Source organism: Myxocyprinus asiaticus, chromosome 27 (genome assembly GCF_019703515.2).
Source record: "Myxocyprinus asiaticus isolate MX2 ecotype Aquarium Trade chromosome 27, UBuf_Myxa_2, whole genome shotgun sequence".
NCBI classification, from domain to species: Eukaryota; Metazoa; Chordata; class Actinopteri; order Cypriniformes; family Catostomidae; genus Myxocyprinus; species Myxocyprinus asiaticus.
In genome coordinates, this window is record NC_059370.1 from 27445503 (window position 1) to 27473207 (window position 27705).

The 27705-nt window shown below is 37.4% G+C and overlaps 1 protein-coding gene across 5 annotated transcripts; it reads left to right on the forward strand.

Annotated features, from left to right (window-relative positions):
• The first annotated feature begins 67 nt into the window (after positions 1-67).
• On the forward strand, positions 68-27705 carry LOC127417697 (septin-6-like). Of its 5 annotated transcripts, none has more exons than XR_007893311.1 (11): positions 68-225; positions 1973-2087; positions 4498-4693; positions 9362-9548; positions 11182-11343; positions 13624-13720; positions 18975-19143; positions 19297-19429; positions 19700-19887; positions 20841-20894; positions 24034-24916. XR_007893311.1 is itself a non-coding variant. In XM_051657863.1 (11 exons), exons 1-10 carry the CDS (start codon positions 181-183, stop codon positions 22715-22717), a joined length of 1296 nt encoding a protein of 431 aa, XP_051513823.1. In that variant the 5' UTR covers positions 68-180; the 3' UTR covers positions 22718-22759; positions 24034-24916. The 5 variants fall into 5 exon arrangements, 4 of the variants coding, with proteins under 4 accessions (XP_051513823.1, XP_051513822.1, XP_051513820.1 ...); XM_051657863.1 differs by lacking the exon at positions 20841-20894 and adding an exon at positions 22714-22759; XM_051657862.1 differs by lacking the exons at positions 20841-20894; positions 24034-24916 and adding an exon at positions 27412-27705.

Below are 27705 nucleotides of genomic sequence, written 5' to 3' on the forward strand. Positions count from 1 at the left end.
GAAGCAACGGTCAACGGATGTAGAAAGAAAGTCCCGCCTTAGAGATAAAAGAGCCAATCACCTTTTAGATACAGATATCACTTGTCAATCAACTCTAGAACGCGCATTAGCTAAACAAGCCTTTGGTTCTCTTCAGCTGCGGCTTCTGCGTGTGCGCTGAAGTTTCCTGTTGAAGGCTTGATGTTGGAAAGAACCATGGCGGCCACTGAGATAGCTCGACAAGCGGTAAGAGCACGGTTTCATTTCAAAGATGTGTTATCGTTTTACCGGACGATATCGCAGAATTTGTCTCAGGCATATTAGCAGCTGTGACTTACAGCATATCCCAGTATACCTTGTATTGTCATTATTAGTGAACGTGATGGCCTGTTATCACCAAACATTTCAAACAACTGGTGTTGCGTTTTTGTATAAGATAAGGATATGTATGTATGTATGATTTAAAAAAATATTTTAAAGAACACTTTTGTCTCCATGCAATTATGTTTTGGGAGGGATGGCTTATAGTTGAGGGCCAACAATAACGGACCAGTTCCGGTTTAAATTGACCGTGGCTGCTGAATTTTTACTTGTGAGAATAAACGGCGATTAATATATATATATATATATATATATATATAACAAACAAACAGTTACATTATGGAGTGTCACGTTATCGTGAAAAATCCACTTTATTCACGCGCGTCTAATACCCGTTATATTTCAGTGCATTAGCATCCTTGTGTCCCCCTAGCATTCTGGGCGTTGTCTATTATTTAGTATTTCATGCATGCATGTCAGAAATGGACATTTTAGACTTCATATTGTTGCAGCGTGACTTTCGTACTATCTGGCAGCTCTTATTATGTGATTACGCACCCAACATGAGGCAGCAGGGTCAAGACCTGTTAGTTAGGATAACTGATAGTTCTGTCAGTGTTGTAAACTTTACCATTTAAACCATTATTTTGAAACAATATTTTCTAGCTGCATATTATATTATCCAGTGGGGTCTTTCAGGCATAATGACCCCCCCCCCCCCCCCCCCCCCCTTTGGTCTCTTTACAGTTGTCCGTTTCTGGAATGTTGCACATGTGGGGCAGATTGAAACTGTTTGTTCAGTCAATACTCCTGGCTTCTCTTCTTTGCATGTTTAGCATTTAAAGCTGAATTAGTACATTTTATTGTTAAATTGTCTTAATTTATCTTCAATTATCTGGTCATCTGCTTTATTGGCTATCAATGAAATGGACGCACTTTTGATTATCACTATTGCAATTTTACTGTTTCTATTTGGATAATGGAACATGATTGCATTGGATCCGTTCTGATTCAATGTTCAGCCTTCATTGCACTGTGCTATTTTTGCAGAATGAAATGATTTGGCATATTGTCTCTCAGCTCATGCTTATGTCACAGATGTGCACACCCACTCACCAAAGGATATGCTGTAAATTTGGGCAGACAGCCTTTCCTGCCTGAGGTTTTTGCAGGCCAGGTGGCAGACCTGCTTGAACAATGGTAGAGGAACTGCTGAAGTATATTGAGTCCTGAATTTGTCATGGCTCTAGCCATTTTGTTTGCTGTTTACAACCACTGTGCTTCATAGGTATCTGCATTACTTGATCATGGTAACAGTTGTCTGCGCCTGCAAATGGTTTACGTGTCTCTTTGCCTGAATGTGGTTTCAACAGTCGAAATGAGACAGGAAAGAGGAAGTGCACAGAACAGAAGTTTTGAGATAGCATTACAGTGTATATCAAAGACCTTCTCTATGGCCTACATTTGAAATGATGTTACGTAGTTTAACTTACCAATTTTTCAGTGTTTCTTTGTATTTTCTGTTTATATCTCACATCCTCATGTCTGTGACAAAAAAAAAAAAAAATGCTCTCCCTCTGCTGAGATTTAGTAGTGCATGGTAACTTTTTGAATAAAGTCAACTTGCTTGTTAGGTTTATATGGTTTCATTTTATTTTATCTTTTTCATTAGGGAGAGGGTGCACGTGCTGTCCCACTCTCTGGTCATGTTGGCTTCGACAGCATGCCAGACCAGCTGGTCAACAAATCCGTCAACCATGGCTTCTGCTTCAATATCCTCTGTGTTGGTGAGTGTGTCATGCGGGATCTCCCTTTCTCCTTGGGGCAAAACTAACCATTTGCTTTAGTATCTGACTGTCACACCCCTTCACTGTGAATGCACACTGATTCTCTCCTATGACCCACTTACTAAATACTGGTGCACTGATCGAGTGCAGTTGCAGGAACTTTATTATTTAATTCATAACCTGATTTCAAGTATGACTTGCAAATTGGAGACTAACTTGTGATCAAATCTACCCAGTATGTAAAATAAAAATACAATATTGAGTGCATTTACTTGTACAATCTTACACCGATTATGCTTAATAAGCCAACAGCATTACACTGATTATGGTAATGTAAATATTAGGGCTGTCAATCAATTAAATTCTCTTTATATTATTGAACAAAAGCCTATCATTGGCCTACAGTCCACAGCAATCTATTTTGCAATTTAATTCATCAATCTGTCTGAGAGATTTATTGTTAGGGCTTTTCTAAGGACGTGTCAATGTTACACATGTTTGACGGGCGCTTTTAGAGCGTCATACTTTTGGTTGTTTTGCATCATAAACAGCGTTTTTAGGTTTGCTGTGTCAAGATAAACACAGTTTGAAACAGAAAAACACATCTCGAGATCCCTGCATTCAGAATTGCGCTCTGTCCAGCTGTGTTTGCATATAGGAATGCATTCTTTCTTGTGTCAAGCAAGCCTGAGTGTGGTTTGTTTTCTGTACAGCTGGAGTTTTACTTACTGCCTCCTGCTGAAAACAGGTGGTACTTGAAGCTTGAATTGTTCTGAAAGGAATATTCCTTATTACAGTCCAGGGACATGATTGATTGTATTCATTTTTTTAATGAATAAAAAAAAAAAATTAATCGCACTGAATTAAAGCATTAAATCGACTGCCATAGTAAATATCTTAAATGGCTTTCCTTTATCGGAGTGAGGTCATAAATGGTTTAAGCGAAATCATACATTTTTGCCCATTACCTCAAATTCATGCATTGTATGTAAACACCAATGTGTGCAAGTGTTGTGTGCATACCTGTTTACATTTTGAAGTCAAAAGCAGAGATTAATCAGATGGTTTCAAATCTCATGTAAATGCAATTTTCTTGCTGATTTTTAGTAGTTATCAGCATTTGTGTGTGCATATAAATGGACTCATTGATAAATCATCACTATAGTGTATTGTTGCTCGAAGTATTTATTCATTAATTTACATATTATGAAATTCTGTGTGAAATGGAGTGCGGGAGGATTATTTTCTGCTAGGATTATTTATTGGCATATTTCGAGAGGACAGCAAAACATTTCCAAACCCTGTTCTCCTCCCTCACCCACTGAACACAGTTATATTTTTTTTATAATGTGAATGTGATGCAGTCTTTATTAAATTGATACCGACATTTTTGTCTATGAAAAAACAGTATGTCGTAGCAAACCATGATGAAAGTCAGACTTGATGCTGTCTTTAAATAAGAGGCCATTGGCCATTAACACGAGAAATAATCAAGCTCAATCCTTGTGCCTTTTCTTCCCTGAAGTTTTAACCTAAGGCTTTTGTGTGTTTTTTTACTTTTTCCTTTTCAATTATTTAGAATCTGAATTAACACTTCTTTGTCATCACCCCCTTTCATGAAGTTCTGGGGATCTGCCAGTTCTGTTATCCCTTTCTTTGCAAAGCTTTGAGGAAACCAACTTTCTTGAAACTAACTTGACTCTTGTGAGGCTTGTCTCCTCTTTATTCATGATTATTTATATGCAGGTACTGAATGCTTCATATTTAGTAAATGCAGAGTGCTTTGGCATGCTGTAAATGTCACCCTGTGATTATCTGGAGAAGAGGGGAGATTCATATGACCCTCAGCTTTGATTGCCTAAGCTGTTTGGGAGAATGCATCACTGTGTGTTTCTGTGGGTTGCCTTAAATATGTTCAGTCTCAGAAATTTTAATGCCACGTGATAGCTACTGCTCATCAGCAGTACGGATTAATTTGGGTGGGAATTTGCTGCTTTATTTTTCGTCGTCAGAAGAGGCTATTTGCTTATGCCTGTAGTGAAAGCAGAACAAGGACCTGTGGTAACGGGATCTTGCTGGCTGAGTTTATGAAGAAATGGCAAATGTGAGGCATCCATATAATTAACATTCTGATGGTGTTGCATGATGTCCGTTTCTACTGTGCTTGCGGTTGTCAGGAGAGCAAGAATAGAACCTGCAGGCAGACTTAGACAGGATTTGCTTGAACAGTTTTAGACCCTTACGCACACATTATGGAGGTTAAATCTAAAGCATATGCATGCACTTCTATATTGAAATTTCTTGCTGCATTATAGTAAAACGAATCACTAAAATTAAACCATTCCGAAGAATATTCCTGTTTAGACAGAGCAAAAGAGTCTGGTAGCTTATTGTTGTGTGTTTGTTACAGGCGAGACGGGTTTGGGAAAGTCCACCCTCATGGACACCCTGTTCAACACCAAGTTTGAGGGTGAACCTACACAGCACAATCAGCCTGGAGTGCAGCTCAAATCCAACACATATGAGCTGCAGGAAAGCAATGTTCGCCTCAAACTCACTGTTGTCAACACTGTAGGCTTTGGAGATCAGATCAATAAAGAGGACAGGTGAGATCTGCTTGTGCTCAAGTGTGAACCCATTCTCTATGTTGATCTAAAATGTTAGTTATTCTAAGCTTCCAATGTTACAAAGTACATTTGTAACTGACCTTGCCAAGCGGTAATTTGATTAAATATAAAATAAGCTTGCTAAGAAAGTGAAGTTGAAATTATTGTCAGAATATATTTATCATAGTTTTAAACCTTTTGAATGTTTTAATTTAAGTGTGTTAGATCATCCATTCTGCCAAATGAATGTTGAATAATCCATTCTGACTGACAACGCCAGGAATGTTAGATCCAGTCTCTCATTGGATCTCTCTCTCTCTCTCTCTCTCTGTCTCTGTCTGTCAGAAGATATCTAAAACCATTCAACATCAACAGCTTGTTATGGTAACTCTTCTACCAGCCCAAGAGCTAGGGTTTGTCAGTAGAGGAATATAGCTAAAGGCAGGAGATGAAGTGATTGTAAAAATCAGTGTAATTTATTGAATAATCTTGCATGTTTCTCAATGTTCAGTCTGACTTTGTCTGACCTTCAACAAGTGTTATTATACCAAATATTGTACCAAAGACAATGGAAATTTACATCTTCACAACATTGTCCTGTGACATTGAAGACCTTGAAATGGAGACAACTCCATTTCAGAAATAAAAATGCATAGCAAGAGCAAGAAACAATATAAAAAGAAAGAATTAAAGAACATAAATGAAGTACAACACATCTATGTTTGCTCTCACACTCAGGTTGCCATTAAAGAAATAGTTCACCCAAAATTGAAAATTCTCTCATCATTTGCTCACCCTTATGCCATCCCAGATGTGTATGACTTTCTTAAATCTGCTGAACTCAAATGAAGGTTTTTAGAATAATTTCTCAGCTCTTTTGGTCAATACAATGCAAGTGAATGGGTGCCAAAATTTTGAAGCTCCATAAATCAGCATAAAAGTAATCCATAAGATTCCAATGGTTAAATCAGTACCTTCAGAAGTGATATGTTAGGTGTGGGTGAGAAACAAATCACTTTCACATTCTTGTGTTTTTGGTGATTCATATTCTTCATACATACCACCCCCTACTGGGCGGGGAGAAGAGTTTAAATAAAAAAAGGTTTTAAATATTGATCTGTTTCTTACCCACACCTATCATATCACTTCTGAAAATACGGATTAAAACACCTTTATGTGCTTTTTGTAGCATCAACATTTTGGCAGCCATTCACTTGCATTGTATGGACCTACAGAGCTGAAATATTCTTCTAAAAATCATAATTTGTGTTCTGCAGAAGACAGTAAATGAGAACATTTTCATTTTTTGGTGAACTCCCTTTAAATACTCAAATTAGATCATCAAGGGGTCATACGAATACACTGACGATTACACTGGGATTCAATTTTAAAAATATATACAGTATTTTCTAATGGATATATTTAAACTAGTGGCTTACCAGGGGGTCACTATTACCTCGCCTCCAGTGTTTACATTGGGACTTAATTATTTGCATTTTTGTTGTTATGTTTTAATCTTGTTTGATTTTTGTGCAGCTTCGTTGAGAACAAATTTGTTAACAAATAAATGAGACAATTAATTTGTCGAATGGTTATGTTGGATAGTGGTGTGCCATGGCAGAAAAAAGGTTGGGAAACACAGACCTAAACCAAAAAGAGTTCATCTGCAAAAAAAGCGTCCAAAAGAGAAAACAGCAGTATGTAAATTCTGCAATGCAATGCTTACTGAGACGGCTGGGACCACGTCAAACTTTTATTGGCACTTTGAAAGGAAGCATAAAAAAGATAAGCGAAGTGTAAGTGATGCTAGCAAAGTTAGCTAACTAACGTTAGCAATCTGCCTCTTGCTGCATTCCATTCAACTCGGAAAGTTACTATATTGTTTAAGAGAAGACGGAGAAAAGTGAAGACTTAAGTATTGAAAAATTGTTTGATATATTCTGTACTTAATGATGGTTTTTAGGGGATGAGTCATCCAGAAAACCTGATGCGATGCTTGCACAAAAATTTTATTGTTTTAGGTGGATGGTAAAACTTGGAAAAGGAGTGTTGAATAAAAATGGTTAAGTTGATTTCAGCTCCTTAGTGTTTGTTTGTATTTGTTTGCTTCTAGAAAACAAAAGAAAATTCACACACACAAAATTCACCTCTGCAACACCTTTTGATTATTTTATCAAGACATTTCTCATGGTACACTGACACACACACACACACACACACACACACATATATGGCAATAAAAGAGGTGAATGAAGAGGAATCTTCATTTGTTTTCTGTGGATGTTTTTATGGGAATGTGGATCTTTCAGATCAATTTGAGGAGTGCCTATGGTTTACGTGTTCCACATGTTATCGTAAGTGTGTCATGCCGTGTGGGACTTGCACTGGTCTGGTCTTGGTCTTGACTCGGTCTCACCCTGCTTTGGTCTTGTTCTTGACTTGGTCTCAACCCATCAATGTCTTTGTCTTTTCTCTGTCTCGATACACTCTGGTCTTGGTCTTGACTTGGTCTCTGTTTAGGTGGTCTTGACTACAACACTGCTATTGTTTATTTTTAACCATAATGCCTTCACAGAAGCATTTATTTTGTGAGCTTTACTGATCTTCAAGTGGAGGCATACTTTGAAGTTTTAATCTACTGGTACTAGGGTTGCTCCGATACCAAAATTTTGGCTTCGGTACGATACCAACCCTGGTACCTCTGTATCGATACTAACTCGATACTTGGACAACAAATAAAATAAAAAAAACTCCGATTTTTTAATGAAATTACACCGAAAATTATTGACAAAAAAGTCTTATAGATTAAAAAAAAAAAAAAAAATACAAAATATGCCTTTTCTGTTTTTCTGGATCCCATGTTAAATGTTTTAATGTTAAATACACTGTTCAGCTTTGATCAGATAAAAATATAATAATTTATAAATCTTTTTTTTTTTTTTAAACAAAAGATGCACAACAGAGCTTTACAGTATTAATGAAACATTAAATGAAAACTGATTACCTGAGGCTGCCATGGCTGAATCACAACATGCTGGTATTCAGTACTATTCAGCTTTTGTGGTATTGCTTACAGATAATAATACTAATAATATAACCATTTAATATGATATTATTGTTATTATGAGTATTATTGCTACTACTTGAATATTACACTTATACAGTAGTAATATTTTTCTGTCATAATGTCTTCAATTTCATGCATCCATTTAAATAAAGCTCTCATTTCAGCGGGACTTTTATTTTGAAAGACCTTTGAAGTTCTTCCTGTTTTTGGAGGAGGGAGTGTGGGCTAGGATTCTAAAAAAACTTCAAATCTGCATCTAGAGATGCAAGGGTGCGCCTTATGCAATTCAAGATTTTACATAAATTCTATTGGACCCCCTCTAGATTGTATAGGCTTGGTCTTAAAGACACCCACCTGCTGGCGATGCCAATCAGAAGATGGAGACACAACCCATGTTTTTTGGTGGTGTGTTAAGATCCAAGAATTTTGGTTGAAGGTTCAGTTTTATGTGTGACGTATTGGGCACTCAAATTTTATTTTGCCCCAGACTCTGTATTTTAGGCAATGGGGCGGTCATGAATATAGAGAATAAGCACATAAAAAATTCGGTTCTAACCAGCGTAATGATCGCCAGACAGATAGTTTTAAGGAGATGGAAGTTGGCTGGAGCGCCCCCATTTCAGGAGTGTTGCTTGGAGATGGGCAGGGTGGCAGCTTTTGAAGAGAGTTCATCCAGAAGACTGGGGAAATGGGTCAAATATCTGGTGTTTTTGGAGGGCTCTCGGGGAGGGACAGTGGAGAGAGAGGTGTAATGGTTAATGTGTGTGATTTATTATATATATAATATATATATATATATTTGTTTTTTGTTTGTTTGTCTATAATCATGTGACCACTGGGGTGTTGTTGGGGGTCGGGTTGGGCATGGGGGGGGGGGGGGGGTAATAGTGGGGGTTAAGTATTGATTCTATTTGTATATGTTTTGCTTTTCTTTGTTTAATAGATGTTAATCATAAAAGAAGTTCTTCCTGTTTTTGAAGGGTTCATTATATCAAACTTCCCGCGACTTGCAAGCTGAAATATCCAGTGATAAAGGTTATTTGAGAGTTCACAGCCGTTTACACACTAAACACACTGCTCTGCGGCTCTGCAGCTCTGCAGATGGATACTATTGGACACACAGCATGAAATCAAGCAGTAGTAGTGTGTAATGAGTGTGTGTGCGCACGCGCCTGCGTGCCTGTGTGCATGAAGATGACCGAGCAGAGCGGAGCCTCTCATTCATTCTGTAGCGTGCAGCGCATGTGACTGTATATTCTTTAATTAAATGACATCCTTCTGCTGTTTAATGAACAAACTTCACCATATCCAGACGTTTTTTTATTATTTTCAAATAGTCTTTGATTTTCATCTCAGAACACTCACATTACATTTTGCTAATGGCAGCATACTTTAATATGGTACCGAAATTAACAACAAGATGATATCATACCGTTTTAAATTAATGGTATCGCGATATTTCGTTACCACAAAACCCTAACTGATACTTCCCAAAATATCCTGTCTCTCATTTAGCTGCCAGGTTGTATTGTTTCCAGTGGTCGTACATTTTCTTTAAAAAAAAAAAAAAATTCCCTTCTCTTTCTTTGTTCAACTTGCAGTTACAAGTCTATTGTGGAGTTCATCGATGCTCAGTTTGAAGCATACCTCCAGGAGGAACTGAAGATTAAACGCACCCTACACAGTTATCATGATACACGGATTCACGCCTGTCTGTATTTTATTGCCCCCACTGGACACTCCCTAAAGTCCCTAGACCTGGTTACAATGAAAAAGCTGGACAGTAAGGTTAGTGAAAATTGTTTTGTTAGTGACTTTTTATTGTGGATGCATATTTAATCACACTAAAGCACTATTTGGACAGGACAGGATTTACAATTTGTGTTTCACAGGCAATCTCAGAATTAAATCCCGTCCGAATCACGCACATCTGTATTTTCTCAGAAAATATGATCTTGTCAAGATAGGAATGTCTTTGATTGTGGTATATAATTTTTTTTTTTTTTTTTTTCCTTTGTTGAATACCGCAACAAAAGCTTAATTTCTTGTTGTGGTATCTGATACACCTTCACTGTGGATTTAGACCTTTTTGACAACTTTTCTTTGTAAAATAAGTTGGTGCTTTAAGTACTACAGTCATACCATCCAATTTAAAATGAGAATTAAATAAGAAGTGTCAAATCCCAGAAACTGCTCAGAACCGCCTTTGTAGTTGCAGTTTCTGGTATGATCCTCACCATAATTAATTCCTTTCTTTAATTTTATATATATATAATGTTAGAATGATATGATTAATCTCATACAGTATATAAGTCTTGATTTCATTTAATAAAATTACAAATCTAATTTATATGTTGCTTAACATTATGTTTGACTTTACAGTGCAGTTCATGTTTTAATCCGTTGTGGCTTATTAAGCATTCAGCTGATGGCAGCACTGTGTTTAATGTCATAGCAGCTGTGTAGATTGAGTCAGTGAAGGCCAGCTGTGTAATGCTGCATTCTCTTCCATCTCTCTGTCCTTGCACAGACTCCCTGAACATTGATGCTCTCTTGGATCAGATGCTGTGCCTAACAGTAGCTACGTATGAGTGTGAAGAGAACTGTGTACTAACACAGTGCCCAAACCCTTATTTAAAGTGCCTGTGTTTTATACTCACAGTTCATCAGTAGTAAATTACAGGAAACTGAGAATGCTTGAATGTAGGGGCCAGGCTGCTGAGAATACTACGAAATGGTGATGTGGGTGGCAGGTGTAAAAAAAAAGAAGAAAAAAAAAAAAATGAGCAGTATCAGAACACTCCATGTTTGCATGTGTGTGTGTGTGTGTGTGAGAGAGAGAGAGAGAGAGAGAGAAGGAGAGAATGAATCATGAGTGGAGGAGGGCTTTGATTATGCCCCTCTGTAGTGTTATCACTCATTCATAGTTTTAACCCTTACTGAGAACTGAGATTAAGTTCTTTCTGTTGGTTTCAAAGTGCATCTTAAATAGCTGCGTGATCCTGAATTTTGTTCTTGTGTAGGCGGTCACATTCTGATGTAACCAAGCAGAGGTTATGATAGCTTTTAGTGGTTTCTGTGGCGTTTATTTTAATTGCATCAGCTTGTCTTAAAAATATATACAAAATCAAATTGAGTTTCAGGCATGAAAAGACAGAGGGAGAGAATCTCTGTGTCTATATTTATCTTGGTGGTTGTTTTAAGATGTTTCCATTCAGATTTAATAATTTACTGCCTGTCTGAAAAAGGGGAAATGTTTACTCCCCAGATATATTTTTAGATTTTTAGAAATCATCTGACCAATGTTGTGCCAGGTTGCGGTCTTAATTTTACTCTTGTATAGGCCTAAATATCATTAATTTATTTAATGTCTCCTCATTAACAATTCCAAATGCTTAAGTCTTGATGCTCTTACTCGCAGGTGAATATTATCCCCATCATTGCTAAATCTGATGCCATCTCAAAGAGTGAACTTGCCAAATTCAAGATCAAGATCACCAGTGAGTTAGTGAGCAATGGTGTACAAATCTACCAGTTCCCCACTGACGATGAGACGGTGGCAGAGATCAACTCAACCATGAATGTAAGGAGCTTAACTTTTCATTTACCTGCATTCATTCCTATTACATGCAATGAACATGGTGTGCTTTTCATGTGATGCTATTTACTATTGGCTATTTTGTATATGGGTCGATGACATGGGTCAAATTCATTTTTTGTGTCCAGATCTATTCATATATTTACCAAAAATGCAATTCAAGACAAAATTATTTGAATACACCTCTTTTATGATAAGTTTTGAAAGGGGTATTCAAACTGGGGTCTGGGGACTCTTAGGGGTTTGCAAGGGGGCACTTGGGGGTCTGCAGAAATTTTTTAAGAAAAACAAATATTTTACTTAATTATTAAAATCAAAGTTAATTTGTTAATATATTAATGAAATATTTGTAACATTTTGTTTTTGATATTATTAATTTAACTGGATTTAATTGAATATGATTTTGCTTTAATACTATTACATTATTAAAGGGTAATTCATTTACAGTTACACATTTACTATTTTTCTCACACAGTAAAAATGGGTCTTATATACATGAAAATATATAGCTGCCTGTATATTTTAGGAAGGGGTTTAACTGCCCTGAAATCATAGAAAGTCAAAGAAAGTGTCATTAAAAGGCTTTATGAAGGAGTTTTGTACAATATTTTTCCACCAATTCAACGTCCTTGTGGTGTAACAAACATAAAGGAAGCCATATTGTTGTAATTTTGAAAAGAAAACCATAAAACAAGAAATGATATTATTGAAAAGACCCCATGTAGACCTTATGACTGTGGGTTAATGTCCGCCAGTCTCTTCAAATATCAGATAATTTGACATTTTTATTATATAGGCGAGGCTAGTTTAGCTTCACGTGTCAAATGGTATGACTCCAAAGAAAACCACCAGGCATTTTTAAATCAGCTTTTGTTAAATGGCATGGTTTGTCAGAAATGTATGAAACGTCATAAGAACTTGCCTTGTACGTCTTGACAACTACATTTTTTGTCTTATTTGTTGACCCATATAAGTAAATATGTACTTGCCAATGTATGTATCTAATTACAGAATCAGAAACAAGACTAGAAATTATTTGTTAATTGTAATTAATTATTGCAGTTGTAATTCACTTGCACATGGAATCATTCAGAGATGTAGTGTGTATTGTTTTGACGCAAGTGAGCCATATTTTATGTTTCAGTGCTTATCCAGTTTTCATTTTATGTCACAGTTATGAGCAGTTTAAGTGAGAGAGAGAGTCCATCTGGTGAACAGCTTTCCTGCTCTGTTTTTCTCGCAAGAAATGACACCTCAAAAGGAGAGGCATACATCATCAGTGTATTCTCACAACAGAGTTCTTACTGTGGGAATGGCACACATACATAGAACAGGCTGATTGAATGACTACATAACATCCAATAAATGAATGCCAATGCTTAGTTTCACCAAGCAGCCTGAGCATGTGGGATTTCTGTGGGGTTTTTCCAGTACTGATTATCCATTGTTGTCAAAGATTATTGATCTCAGAACATCCAACTCAGATATACAGTACATGTGCCCCTCGGATATATTATTCTTAGCGGTTTCACAGGCCCCTTCTGACTTGTAAATATTATCTTAACAAAGTGATGGCATTATGATGGCTTTGCCCTCTTAAATTGCATTGATTGTGAGTCATAATGCTCAAGTAGAAAGGAGGATGTGGTGTTCCTCTTTTATAGGATTGGCAATGCTTAGTTAAGCATATAACAGAGTGTTTGATGGGAAGATTACACATTTCCTGCCCATTTATTGTCAAATAATGCATTCAGTTGTACTTTTTGAGGCAAAAATTTTGTGTGGGTATTTGACGTCAAATACTTTTCGAAGGTTGACATGTTTTGCGGTATTACATGCTATATCTCAAACTATTTTAAACTGCATTTTGCTAATTCTTTTATAATGCATGCAGTTTTTGATAACCTCATTAATTGGGAGACTACATGGAATATTTGTCACATGGCAAGACTACTTAAAATGAACTAGTGAAGGCAAACAGGTTACTAAAATTTTTTTAAATTCCAAAAACAAATGATCTAAATTATACACCTGTCACTAACATATTCATTTACACTAATTTAATAAGTCCATGGACAAGTTATGTTTCAACTACCCCTGTATGATTGTACATGCATTTATATAGACTTACATGCACTTATATGGATGTAAATGCTGTGTCACCATGTATGTTACTGTAAGAATTTTAAATTGGTAGGGGAATGTTTTTCTACAACAAAATTATTTGTTTGTGGGGTTTTTTTTGTGTATGTGTGTGCTTTACAGGGTCATTTGCCTTTTGCGGTGGTGGGAAGCACTGAGGAAGTGAAGATTGGGAACAAGATGGTGCGAGCACGGCAGTACCCCTGGGGAACCGTCCAGGGTAAGTGCTGGTCACATTTTCTAGAGGAAATGACACTGAGCTCTTCCCTCTATTTAGCCGTGGCCTTTTTGTTCAGGCCATCCAGACTCATCCGGTCCCTCCCTTGCTGCAGGGTTTGGTGTAGATACTCCTTCTCAACCCTTGTCTGACTTCCTTACCAATCTTTATACATTCAAATTCAGGGCTGAATATTAATGTCTTATAAGAGTACTTCACCCAAACAACACTATAAAAAGGAGTCCATATGACTTACTGTATATACCTATAATATAAGTATGCTATATTCCGAGTCTTCTTGGAGGAACATAGCCTAGTGCTCGAGTTAGATGTGGTGCCTATTTTTTTTATTTATTTTTTTGGAGCTTGACAGCCCTGGCCACTGAGAACTGTCATTGTATGGCAAGAGCTGCGTAACAATTCTTTAAAACTTTCTACTTCTGTCTTCCTTGGACAAAATAACAGCATATGGTTAAGAATGACATGTGGGTAAGTGATGACAGAATTTAAATTTGTGGGTGATCTATTTCTTTAAAACTGTTTATGTTCAGTGTCCATTTACTTAGTATTCAAATTAATTTTACATTTATCTTGTTTCAGAATGATATTGAATATATAATTTCAACAAAATGATATTCATTAGTCATGTTCTCTGAGGTCCTGAAGTCCAGTCTGCTTCATTCACAGTTTGTCCTGTCAGTCCGTGTTAATGTGAGATGTATGCACCCGGAGACAGTGGCGGGCCGTGCATTAAACGTCTAGGCCTTCAGTGTGATTCATGCCATTAAGAAAACACAGTTTCACAATGAATAAGACACCCTATGCCTTTGGGCATCATACATTATGTTGCAGCTAACTAATAATACCAATTGACATTTTAAAAACGTATCCACGCATGAAAGCCAGAACTTGAAACGACACTTAATGCTCAAGCAAGCCTAATTTTAACTGCAGCATGACTGTTTGTGAAATTAACGTCTCCCGAACAGACATTCAAAAATCATAATTTTTCATATGAATCTACCAAGGAGGTCTATAATACCTGGAAAAATCTATCTAATAATATTTATGATTTAAATGTTGCTTGCAATAAATTTAGTTTCGTCAGAGTACACGGTTATGCTGCGTTCCATTCAAGTTGGATGTGGGATATTCCTACTTGATATCTCTGACAATAAATGCATTCCATTCCCTGATATTCGGAAGATGACGTTTAAGGAAACAAAACTGCAACACTCCCTTTGCTTTCTCTCTCATTAGAGATGTCTCCTAGCAACCCCACTGATAAACAATGCTGCAGCGCTAGCATTTGTGCTTCAGGTGTACGATAATCAACGATTATAATGTTTTATACACCTGTTTCTGCAGGCGTTTGTTAAACAAGCTTTAATATCATGTTATGTGGAAACTAACTCATTTATCGATATTACTTAATAAAGTGAATGTTTATGTGTAGTGTCAACATGTTTGTGTGACATCATGCCCCTGCATCTCAGCAAAATCAGAGTTAAGAATTTCTGCACGAGACTACAAGTTGTAATTCTGACTTCAAGATGCATTCCATTGCACTTTTACTGGTAGGAAGTTGTAAAATCCGACTTTCCGAGTTGAATGGAACGCAGCACTACTTTTCAAAACTTGATCTGACACTGGATGCTCCAGCAGCCTAATTTACACTTAGAAAATTCCTGATGTTGCTAATAACAATGCAAAAAGCACTTACCAATTTACTTGAAGTGAAAATCAGTCCTCTTTTCCTGTTTAATAAATTAAGCAATCACACGGTCATGCAGAACATCTCAGGTTTTTAAATCCATAAGGATCTCTTTCTCAATGGTGATAGCGGCAGTAATGACAGTCGACTCGTCAGCAAGATCTCACGCTCGCTTTCAAATTACATCACAAAGTGTGACTGCGTCTCTCAAGGCCAGCTAGAAGGCCTCGACCGGGACATATCCTAAAGATCACACCCACCATGAATAAATTAATCTGATTGGCTGATGAATCTGACAATCTGACTTTCCCATTCATTTGCACTGTTGAGGGATTCTGTGGAAATTCTGAAGGCCTGAGGGGGTGGAGCTCAAACTCACATGCTGCTTCGGCTAACTAGCTTTGCTTTGGGTATGTGATTTGTGAAACAGTTGTCACGCTTGTAAGCATCAAGGAATAAATTGTGACTGGATCAGCTTTGTTTTTCTCTATTTGTTTGTAGATTAATTAAGAGTGGAAAGCGATTAAAAATACATAGGCAAAAAGGTGATTGAGAATGAAAGGATGAAAAATATTTCTTTATTTGGCATGTTAGGCCAGCAGAGAATTCGTCACTGCTCAGAGGTTTGATTTGTAGCATAACGAAAGCAGTGCTGTGACTGTCCTCAGGCTGTCTGTTACATCACTGTGAATCTCTCAATTTTTCTCTCTCTAATCTGAGAGAGAGGGCAGCTCATGTGGGGTTGCTTAATTTAGCCTGCTGTAAGGCTGACCTGACTGAAGAAAAATATGGATATATGTGTGTGCATTTCATGCACCACTGCTGCTATGTGTCATGTGTTTACTCGTGATTTATAGTACAGCTGAGCGGTATGCAGACATAGTTTACAAAATAAATGGGAAATATATGGAATGTGCTTAGTTTATTAAATCCTTGTACTAAGGGATACAGTACTGTATGTTTTAAGACAGTATATCAACCAGCATGTTTAGATATTAAACAGCTTTAAATAAAAATTGGCTTTATGTAATATATATAGCTCTGGAAAAAAATAAGAGACCACTGCAAAATTATCAGTTTCTCTGGATATACTATTTATAGGTATGTGTTTGAGTAAAATTTTTGTTTTATTCTATAAAGTACTGACAACATTTCTTCCAAATTCCAAATAAAAATATTGTCATTTAGAGCATTTATTTGCAGAAAATGACAACTAGTCAAAATAACAAAAAAGATGCAGTGTTTTCAGACCAAAACAAGTTCATATTCATTTTAAACAACACAATACTAATGTATTATCACCGATCCTCCACCAAATTTCACAGTAAGTGCAAGACACTGTGGCTTGAAGGCCTCTCCAGGTCTCCGTCTAACCATTAGACGACCAGGTGGTGGATCGGTGATGATCTGGGGGTGCTTCAGCAAGCCTGGAATTGGGCAGATTCGACTTTGTGAAGGACGCATGAATCAAGCCACGTACAAGGTTATTCTGGAAGAACTTGCTTCCTTCTGCTCTGACAATGTTCCCTAACTCTGAGGATTGGTTTTTCCAGCAGGACAATGCTCCATGCCACACAGCCAGGTCAATCAAGGTGTGGATGGAGGAGCACCGGATCAACACCCTGTCATGGCCAGCCCATTCTCCAGACCTGAACCCCATTGAAAACCTCTGGAATGTGGTCAAGAGGAAGATGGGTGGCCACAAGCCATCAAACAAAGCCGAGCTGCTTGATTTTTTGCGCCAGGAGTGGCATAAAGTCACCCAACAGCAATGTAAAAGACTGGTAGAGAGCATGCCAAGACGCATGAAAGCTGTGATTGAAAATCAGGGTTATTCCACCAAATATTGATCTCTGAACTCTTCCTAAGTTAAAACATTAGTATTGTGTTGTTTAAAAATGAATATGAACTTGTTTTCTTTGCATTATTCGAGGTTTGAAAACACTGCATCTTTTTTGTTATTTTGACTAGTTGTCATTTTCTGCAAATAAATGCTCTAAATGACAATATTTTTATTTGGAATTTGGAAGAAATGTTGTCAGTACTTTATAGAATAAAACAAAAATGTTCATTTTACTCTAACACAAACCTATAAATAGTAAATCCAGAAAAACTGATAATTTTTCAGTGGTCTCTTAATTTTGTCCAGAGCTGTTATATATATATATATAAACAGTTCGTACATACAGTTGTATCACTTCGCTTGTGTTCATGCCATTCTAAACTAGTGTAAGAGCGGTGCAGATGTGTAAAATGCTAGCTAGATGTGTCTCTTTACCTTTATTTTTGTGACATTGCAGATTTTAGCTAGCAGGTGGCAGCAAAGGCCATTTTTGTGTATAAAAGTCAGTATTTTCATTCATCGGCACCTCGTGATTTCTCAGAGTACTACTACACTACTAAAGCTGGGAAATAGCTTTAAACAGATTTAAACTAACAACTTCAGCATTAAGGCTCATCACAGCTGAGTGACACAACAGTGATTAATTACATTAACTCAAGGTGCTTACCTCTTACCGGAGTTTTCACATTGGAGAGGAAATACTGTTCAAAATGGTGGGGGACATTGCGGTTTCTATAGTGAATGAGTCTTGTGCACCAGCTACCATGAAATAGGGAGGAATACCCCCGCATAGACAGCTATTTTTCCACAGAGAAAATAGGATGCATTTGACAAATGACATTATCTTCAGAAAGCTGACTAACACACTACAGCATCTTTGCTAGTGAGTGGCAACAGAAACAGGTGATTGCACATGCTCTCTCTCTCTCTCAATCTCTCACACCCACACACCCTCCAGTTTCTCCAATAACTTGTTAGAAACAGCCTAAGCTGTGATACTAGTTCTAAAGTGATGTTTTTGAGAGACTTAGATGCATAACTTTGTTTGAACCAGCAACGGCAGATTCTGATCTGTCGCATAAGCAAGATGTTCCATGCACAAATGCATTTTTTGTGACCATACTCAGTTTTTCCTCATTTTTTAAAATGTACTTGTTCATTGAACTGTTGTATAGAAGCAATATCACACTCGCAATCACGCTATATGGCCCTAAATCAGCACTGCTGTGATTACCTACAACACTACCTAATGGACAATCCAGCTTAAGCTGGTAGCTGTGATTTGGAACATGGTATTTGGTCCAAGCTGGGAGACCATCTTAGACCAACTACCAGCTTGTCATACCAGCTCAAGGAGGTCAAGCTGGTTTTTGGAACATGGTAGCTGGTCGACCAGCTCATGACCAGCTTGGACTAGCTACCATGTTCCAAAACACAGCTACCAGCTTAAGATGGATTTTCCAGCAGGGCTTGGCCTGCTGCTGAATCACAGCTGTGCTGATGTAGGGCCATGTTGCATTCTTGCTCGTGTGATATTGCTTAAATAAATTGTTAATTACCACAGAAAATATTTTTAAATAGTTTTTAATAAAGGTCATCGCTATTTTAAAAGGCTTGCTGGTATCAGTGGTTTGAAATTAAAGTTGTAATTTGTGTAAAGTTTTTCCAAGAGCAGATTGTTCCCTTCTCTTCCTTTGCAGTGGAGAACGAGAATCACTGTGATTTCGTGAAGCTGAGGGAGATGCTCATCAGGGTGAACATGGAGGACCTGCGAGAGCAGACCCATACACGCCACTATGAGCTTTACCGCCGCTGTAAGCTGGAGGAAATGGGATTCAAAGACACCGACCCTGACAGCAAACCCTTCAGGTGGGAAGGGCCTCAATCACACCAGCTGCTCTGTAAAGTCTTAAAGTGCTTCAAACCTGTTGGCTTCATGTCACATTAAGATTAATAATCTACATTTATATGCATAAATAAAGGGATAAATATAATAAATGTGTAGGTTTTTGTTGTGTTCAGCCTCCAGGAAACATATGAGGCCAAGAGGAATGAGTTCATGGGTGAACTGCAGAAGAAAGAGGAGGAGATGAGGCAGATGTTTGTCCAGAGAGTCAAAGAGAAGGAGGCAGAGCTGAAAGAGGCAGAGAAGGAGGTTTGTTTGTTTGCAGGTGTAGTCTATAATTATGGTTACAGAGGCAAACGCAGCCAGAGAATTGCACACGACTAACATTGCATGATTAGTAGCTCTTTATTCAATGGGATACTAGCAGACAGTAATTAAACAGTGTTTACTCCTATAATAGACTATTTTATAGTGGATATAGGGCTTTGCACAGTATGTGCTTCTGTTATGTCTTAGGGTGCTTTTTAGGTGAACTTGATGTGTGTAATTGATTGGTTGACTGTGGTATTCACATCACAGCTGCACGAAAAGTTTGACCGTCTCAAGAAGCTTCACCAGGATGAGAAGAAAAAACTGGAGGACAAAAAGAAGGCTCTCGATGATGAGCTCAACAGCTTCAAGCAGAAAAAGACGGCCGCAGAGCTGCTGCAGTCCCAGGCCCAGCAGGCAGGGGGCTCCACACTCAAGAGGGAAAAAGAGAGGAAAAAGTAGGTATTGACCTCTACATGGTCCCCAACCATCACAACTTCCCTGCCTGAAACACCTGAAGCTTGCAGTGCAGAAGACAATCTATGAATGCATTTAACCAAACCCTTCACATGATTTTACTGGATGTTGAATTAAGATCAGTGCTAAAACTATGGATTTAGTTTCACAGTGTTAAGCAGTAAATAGGCTTGCAGTCTAAGTGAGGTGCAAGCACTGTAGTGAGAATGAAAGGGCCAATTCAAGAATATAGCTACTGTGTATTTATAATAATAATAATATAAACCTTGCCGTTAGATACATTTAAAGTATTCTTAAGTCTGTATTTCAGCTATGGTATGAAAAGCCAGAGCATAATTGTAACTTCTTTACATCACCCAGTCTGGTTTGCGGTATCTCTTATAGAAAACGCACATTTCGACGATAAAAGGAGCTTTAATGTGGAAGAATTAAGCAAAAGAGCACCATTACTGCTAAAATGTACAGTAGCCAACAATATTTAAATCGTTAAATTTGGTAGTATTATGAATTGCTGTTTATACATGAATGTTAAATAGGTACTGGTATTTTATGTAGGGAACATGTTAAAATAGATTAATTTTCCTGATTTGTAAAATAATATTATAGTCCCCCCCTATAAATCCCCCCCTCCCAAAAAAAAAGAAAAGTTATAAGCACCTCATAATTAACTGTACAAGAATACATTCACTTGTAACCAGAAGATTGTGTACATTTGATTTGAGCTCGTTTTACACCTACAGAATAAATTCATCCCATACATTGTTACAGAGTAACTTAGACTAATTATGTTAAATTCCTCAGTGCATGACTTATTCCTAAGCTCCCTATCTATATAGGTATATATAATTTTTGTATTGGTACAGCTAGGCTGATTTAGAACTCAAAATATTTTTTTTCTATTATGTTGGTAATCACTCATGGTTTTGTATTCAAGCTGATTTGCCCCATTCTCCTGACTATTTTATGGGAAGAAGACACTTGCTGAAAGGTTTACTTTTTTGTTGTTGTTGTTTTTTTTTCCAGTCTTTCCCATTTTTAACTGTCTGTTTTCCCTTTAAGCTTCTTGTATGTCCTCACAAGGCAGCAGCCCACTGCTTTTCAAACACTCACATTGCCCTACTATTAACAGCCACAAAATACTGATAATTTGCAAGTTAGGAGATTCTTTTCATTTTTGCAATACATTAAGTGCAAAGACAGGCCCCAAAATGGACCAAATCCACTGTGGTGATCTTAGCAAAATTACAGTTCTTCTGTCACCAATTTAAAATATGAACCTGCATAATATAATAAATAGGCCAGATTCTAAGCCATAAGGCTACCACTTCTCTTCAACAACCCAGTGGATGATATTTATTTCTGTGTATGCTTTCAAAAAGATAAGTCCTACAGTTTTCCTCAGTTCTCATTTAGGGTAGGGCGTGAACAATATTCATTGTTTGAAGTTGCATGTGCAATGTCCCCAAAAAGTATTTAAAGCCACACTTAAAAATGTATGTTATTGCATTAGATATTCACACCAAGTAGCATCTGCAAACCAATAATGCTCTACCTTTTCCGGAGCTAACTTCACTCGGCCATTATTTTTAATCAACTGGGCCCAAGGTGATTTTTAGTGGATGTGTGAAGTAGGGATGTGCAAAACTATCCATTTTTATAGTAGATAAGTGGATAATTAATATAATGGATAATATAGTGAATTTCATTTAATATTCAGTTGGTTGTTTGAAAGACTCCTCGACTAGTCGGTGTTAAGGATAATAATGCACAGACGCTAAGCGCAGCACTTAAACATGGTATCTAATGGATATTCAACAGAAATATAGGCTAAACAACTACTACAATCTTAATGCACAAAACTGTCAAAGTAAGAAATAATAAAGGCTCCAGTACAGAGCAGCGCAAAACCGCTTATGAGCATCCTAAACACAGAATAACACGCTTCAGTGTAACCAGAGCGTTTGGAAGTCTCGAGGTAATCCATGCTGCATATTCAAAAGCACAGAACTGCAAAGAAAATAATGCGGGTACACATCTAGTTCACGGCATCAAGCAGTTTAAACCTTTTTACTGCAACTGTTTATTTAGTCAGTGTCAGACAGAATCAGCAAAAGACTTCAATATCTCCAAAGCTCCTCACAAATACAGGAACATTACTCACAGCAGAGGACTTAATGTCTGACAGTGATCATCTTGTAATGTATTGTTGCAGTGCTTTCATGGCTGAAACAGCAGCGGTGCATAAATGGACTAAACTTAAAGCAATAAAGAGACGAAACTTCTTGCAGAAGGTTTTACTGTGCTGACTATTTTTCACATTTAAGCACAGCAAGCTGTAATCATGCAAAAACGCTTTCCAAGAAGCTGCGTCTCTCAATTAAAGAAATTGCGTCTCATCAATATAACATCCACCACTAAAAATATTTGTTAGTAGTTGACCCCACTAATCGAATAGTCAGTTTTTGGTGCCCTAGCAGAGCAACCACATGTGTAGTTCATTCAGATTTTCCACAAAATTGTTCAAATACTGTTTCATCTTAATGCACAGTAGATCTATTGTTTTATATAGAATAATTTAAAACATGACAAACTGAAATGTTTAGCTTGAAGAACATGCTTGTGTTGTCTTTCCTAGAAAAACATAATGCCACTTTGTTTTAGATTACGTTATCTAATGCAGTGACATTCAAAAGTGTGGCTTGAGTGTCCAAATATTTTTCAGGGCCACTGTAAGTTGTTTGTACATGTGAGGTGTCATATGTAGTTTGTGCATGTGTTATGTACGTCTCATCCATGCTGTTTTTCAGTTAACTCCTCACCTGCTCCCAGTCCTGCATGAGACACCTTATGCTGGTAAGGCTTTCAAAGTATCTCTAAAGGAAAACCCCCTCATTTTTATGAGGGATCTAAATTCCCAGTGTGCTTTTAAGTCCTCGTGGTCATGTAGTGATTCGCCTCAATCCAGGTGGCGGAGGATGAATTCCAGTTGCCTCTGTGTCTGACACCATCAACCCGCTCATCTTATCACGTAGCTTGTTGAGCGCGTTGCCATGGAGCCATCCACCGCGGCTTCTGCGCTCAAATCACCACGCGCCCCACCAAGAACTAACCAAATTATAGCGACCACGAGGAGGTTACCCCATGTGACTCTACCCTCCCTAGCAACTGTGCCAATTTGGTTGCTTGGGAGACCTGGCTGGAGTCACTCAGCACGCCCTGGGATTCGAACCTACGAACTCCAGGGGTGGTAGCCAGCGTCTATTACCACTGAGCTACCCAGGCCCCCCTCTTCCAAAAGCACATTAAATTATTATGGTCAGTTAAACTGACAGGACAAAGTTAATTACACTTTAAAAGGAAGTCCTTTTTTTTGTCCTAAACACTGACAGTGTGAAGAATGTCTCTGTGGTAGCAGCAGGGGATATTATGTCACCAGCACATGGCAAGAGTTTATTACTTTCCCTGTGTGATGTGCAGCCATCTGCCATCTGAATCCATAACAGTTTGCTGTTGTTTGCAGCCCACTGTTCTTCCATGATTTCACACAAAAGAGCTTTAATGGTCCGGCTCCTACAGCTGTATCACATGAGTCTACCACTTGGCCTTGAAATAATGCTGTTGTTACTTGTTTAACAAGCTATCCATCACTACACATCTATCCCTTCATAATGTCTCAATGCAATGTTAATTTGTTAGTTCATAATCTTTACTGAACCATGTTAAAACTCATTAAGATGCTAAATTGATCTGGCAAAGAGGCAGCAAAAGATACAACAACAAAGTATCATAGAAACAACAAATTCACCTAAAACATATACATTAAGAAATGATAACTAAAAGTGATGTTAAAGTGATTATGGTTATTATAGTTCACGTTGGGATGTCCAACATGCTACGTGACAGTTCATGTACTGTAAATATTTAAGAAATGTAATGAAATGATTAATCTCATTGGCACAAAGAGACACTGGTTCTAAGCCTTACCACATACACCCCCTGCACCCTCTTTCAACTGTTTTAACACATTGCATGACTACCATTTTGGATCATTCTCTGTTACTGTGTGAATACAACAGTGTGATTGTAACCTGTAGGGAACAATAATCTTCCTTCTCTCTCGTTTCCAGTTCAGGATTCCTGTAGAAAGTGCTCCCCCTGCCTGCTGTGAATGAGTTCTTCCCCCTCAGTGTTCCTGCATCATGCTGTTCCTGTTCCCTCCCCCCCTCTCTCTCGTCCCCCCAGTTTCACGCATAACACTGAGGAGGCGTATTAACTGAATGGAATCCTTCATTTAGATTTTTTAATACGTTAACTCTTTTATGTTTAAAATGCCATTGTTTTTTTTCCCCCTTTGTTTTATGATGTCATAGTGATATTGCTTTGTGCTGCATGACTAGGGTATGATTTAACATTAACATGAGTGACTACTGTTGTGGGTAGGAAGCAGTTATTAAACAGGCTAAAATGAGACTGCCACCAATTTTTTTTTTTTAGTGCCATATTTTGGGGCATGCTTGGACAATTCAAAGCCCTTACTGACCCCTTAATGAAGATGTATTTGCAAAATTCACTTCAAACATGCAGTAAGGGTTATGCAAAAAAAGATTGAAATTATTTTTACTATATTTTCTAACTGAATCGTAATCCCTATAGTAGTGCGTTGCTTTAGGACAATGAGTTGTAATGAACTGGTGTTTTCTCTCATTTGATCTCTGTGCATGTCACACAGATGCTCTCTGGTCACCTGCAGCCATACCTCAATGCTTTTATATACCTGTCATTACTTTGCTTGTATTAGCTTATCTTGGCACATTTCATACAAATGTAAGCACGTTTTGATAGTTCTTTATTTTTGTGACTTTTCTTCTTTCTTTTTATTACAAAATTAAAATAAAGTTCACCATTTCTAATCATGAAATATCAAATGCAAAGGGACCAATATTTGTATTGGTGTGCAGCACAAGTTTTAAATATAAGTAATAAAGGGCATTCTTTATTAAACTTTTAAAATTGTGGGCAAAATCATTGTGTATAAATCTCAGACAATTTATGTAATTTATCATTATTACATATTTGCACCACTCATTGAAGTATTGGACATTTATTAAAAGGTTGAAAAAATATAATTTGGGGGGTGAAATGGCCTATGGTTGATTTTAAAAATGCTTATGTTTACTATACATTAAATATCCAATTCCTGCTTTTCAATGGCTTTAGGGAGGAGCAGATCTGCAGTCTTAAACAGTCACTTATGAAGCAATTCACTAAATCTTTATCTTTTTAATCCTACATCTGAATTTATTTTAAGGTGTTTGTAGACTGTTATCAGTTGAAGAGTTTGCAAAAGGTGCTGTAATTCTGCCATAAGTCATATCAAACAAAGCTTTAGCTTAATTGTCTTAATATGACCATAATTCAAAGGATTTATTCTAGCCAGGCATTTTATTTTTACTTTGAGTATAATATATACTGGTGGCCAAAAATTGTGAATAATGTACAGATTTTGCTCTTATGGAAAGAAATTGGTACTTTTATTCACCGAAGTGGCATTCAGCTGATCACAATGTATAGTCAGGACATTTAATAACGCAAAAAATGACTATTACAATTTGGAAAAAAATTTCAGAACTTCTTAAACTACTTCAAAGAGTTCTCATCATAAAATTCTCCACGTGCAGCAATGACAGCTTTGCAGATCCTTGGCATTCTAGCTGTCAGTTTGTCCAGTGACATTTCACCCCATGCTTCCTGTAGCACTTGCCATAGATGTGGCTGTCTTGTCGGCCACTTCTCACACACCTTACAGTCTAGCTGGTCCCACAAATGCTCAATGGGGTTAAGATCCATAACACTCTTTTCCAATTACCTGTTGTCCAATGTCTGTTTCTTTGCCCACGCTAACCTTTTTTTTTTTTTTCTGTTTCAAAAGTGGCTTTTTCTTTGCAATTTTTCCCATAAGGCCTGCACCCCTGAGTCTTCTCTTTACTGTTGTACATGAAACTGATGTTGAGTGTGTAGAATTCAATGAAGCTGTCAGCTGAGGACATGTGAGGTATCTATTTCACAAACTAGAGACTGATGTATGTATACTCTTGTTTAGTTGTACATCTGGCCTTCCACATCTTTCTGTCCTTGTACACCTTTTTATGAAATCTTCAGTTTTTTTTTGGGCAATTTCAAGCATTGTATAGCCTTCATTCCTCAAAATTATTGACTGATGAGTTTCTAGAGAAAGCTGTTTTTTTTTTTTTTGCCATTTTTGACCTTAAGACATGTCAGTCTATTGCATACTGTGGCAACACAAAGACAATGTTAAGCTCCATTTAACAAACCAAATAGCTTTCAACTATGTTTGATATAATGGCAAGTGATTTTCTAGGACCAAATTAGCAATTTAGCATGATTACTCAAAGATAAGGTGTTGGAGTGATGGCTGCTGGAAATTGGGCCTGTCTAGATTTGATCAAAAATTACATTTTCCAAATAGTGATGGTGATGTTTTTTACATCAGTAATGTCCTGACTATACATTGGGATCAGTTGAATGCCAATTTGGTGAATTAAAGTACCAATTTCCTTCCAAAACAGCAAAATCTGTACATTATTCCAAACTTTTGGCCACCAGTGTATAAATAAATAAATCTTTTCAATCTATTAAAGTGAAATAATGTTCTTTCAAGATAAACTACCAGATTTTTTAGTTGAATCAAAGTGATACCATCCATTCTGTTCTGTTTTGAATGATTTGTGGAAAACAAAGGTGGAATTGATGTGATCAGTATTTATCACTTCATTAACTCTCTTGCTCCCCTCCAGTCTCCCTGCTCACTGCTGTGTGTCTTTACTTTCCTTTGCAGTATTCCCTGGCTCTGCACTGAGTAGTATCTTCACCCCAATGGCTTTGATAAGGGACCAGGCCAAGACTAAAAGGGGGGCCAGTGTGGACCCAGTCCCCTGTGTTTCTCATATCACCTCTTATATTTTGATTGCGGGCACTTTCTGCTGCTTTTTACTAACATTTATATTTATTGTCTTAATAAAACCTTGTGATTTGCGTGAGGCTGCACTAATTTGCTGTATATGTTTTGTGACATGTTGTGTGACTAATATGCTTCAAAATGTTTGCCCCTTTAGGGATGTGTGAAGTGAAAATGTAATTACTATAAAAATGTTCCAGTAAAATGGAAAAAACCAACTGATATATTCGTTTAGAAGTTATGGATTAGGTTACTCTTGATCACAGCCAATCAAGAATGCTCACTGAAATCCATGCATGTTCTAAAATGAAGACAGAATTTGAGATTAATTTTGTGTCCAGGACGTACAGTGCGTTTGAAGGAGGGCAGAACGACTGTGTTCCTTTCCACCCACTTTCTGAATGCTTCATGCTTTTGGCTGGTGAAGGAAAAATCAGTGCCCATTTCCCATTGACTTTCCACTGGTGCTAATAAGTTCAATGCCTTCCTGATACTTTCTCTAATCTGCATTTGTGTCTCCTCTCTCTAGCTTCTTTTAACTCTGTCTTGGCTGCCTGTCTGAAGAGGGGATTGCAGCTTCAACAAGAAACAAAGCGTCCACTCTTTTTCTTGTCTCACTCTGTCAGCCTTTTTATTTTTAAAGTTTTAATTTTATTTAAGTTTTAAAACTTCCATGATGTCTGCCCTGTTGAACATGGCCTTATGTGGACTTAAAGGGATAGTTCACCCAAAAATGAAAATTCTCATCATTTACTCACCCTCATGCCATCCCAGATGTGTATGACTTTCTGTCTTCTGCTGAAGAAAAACAAAGATTTTCAGA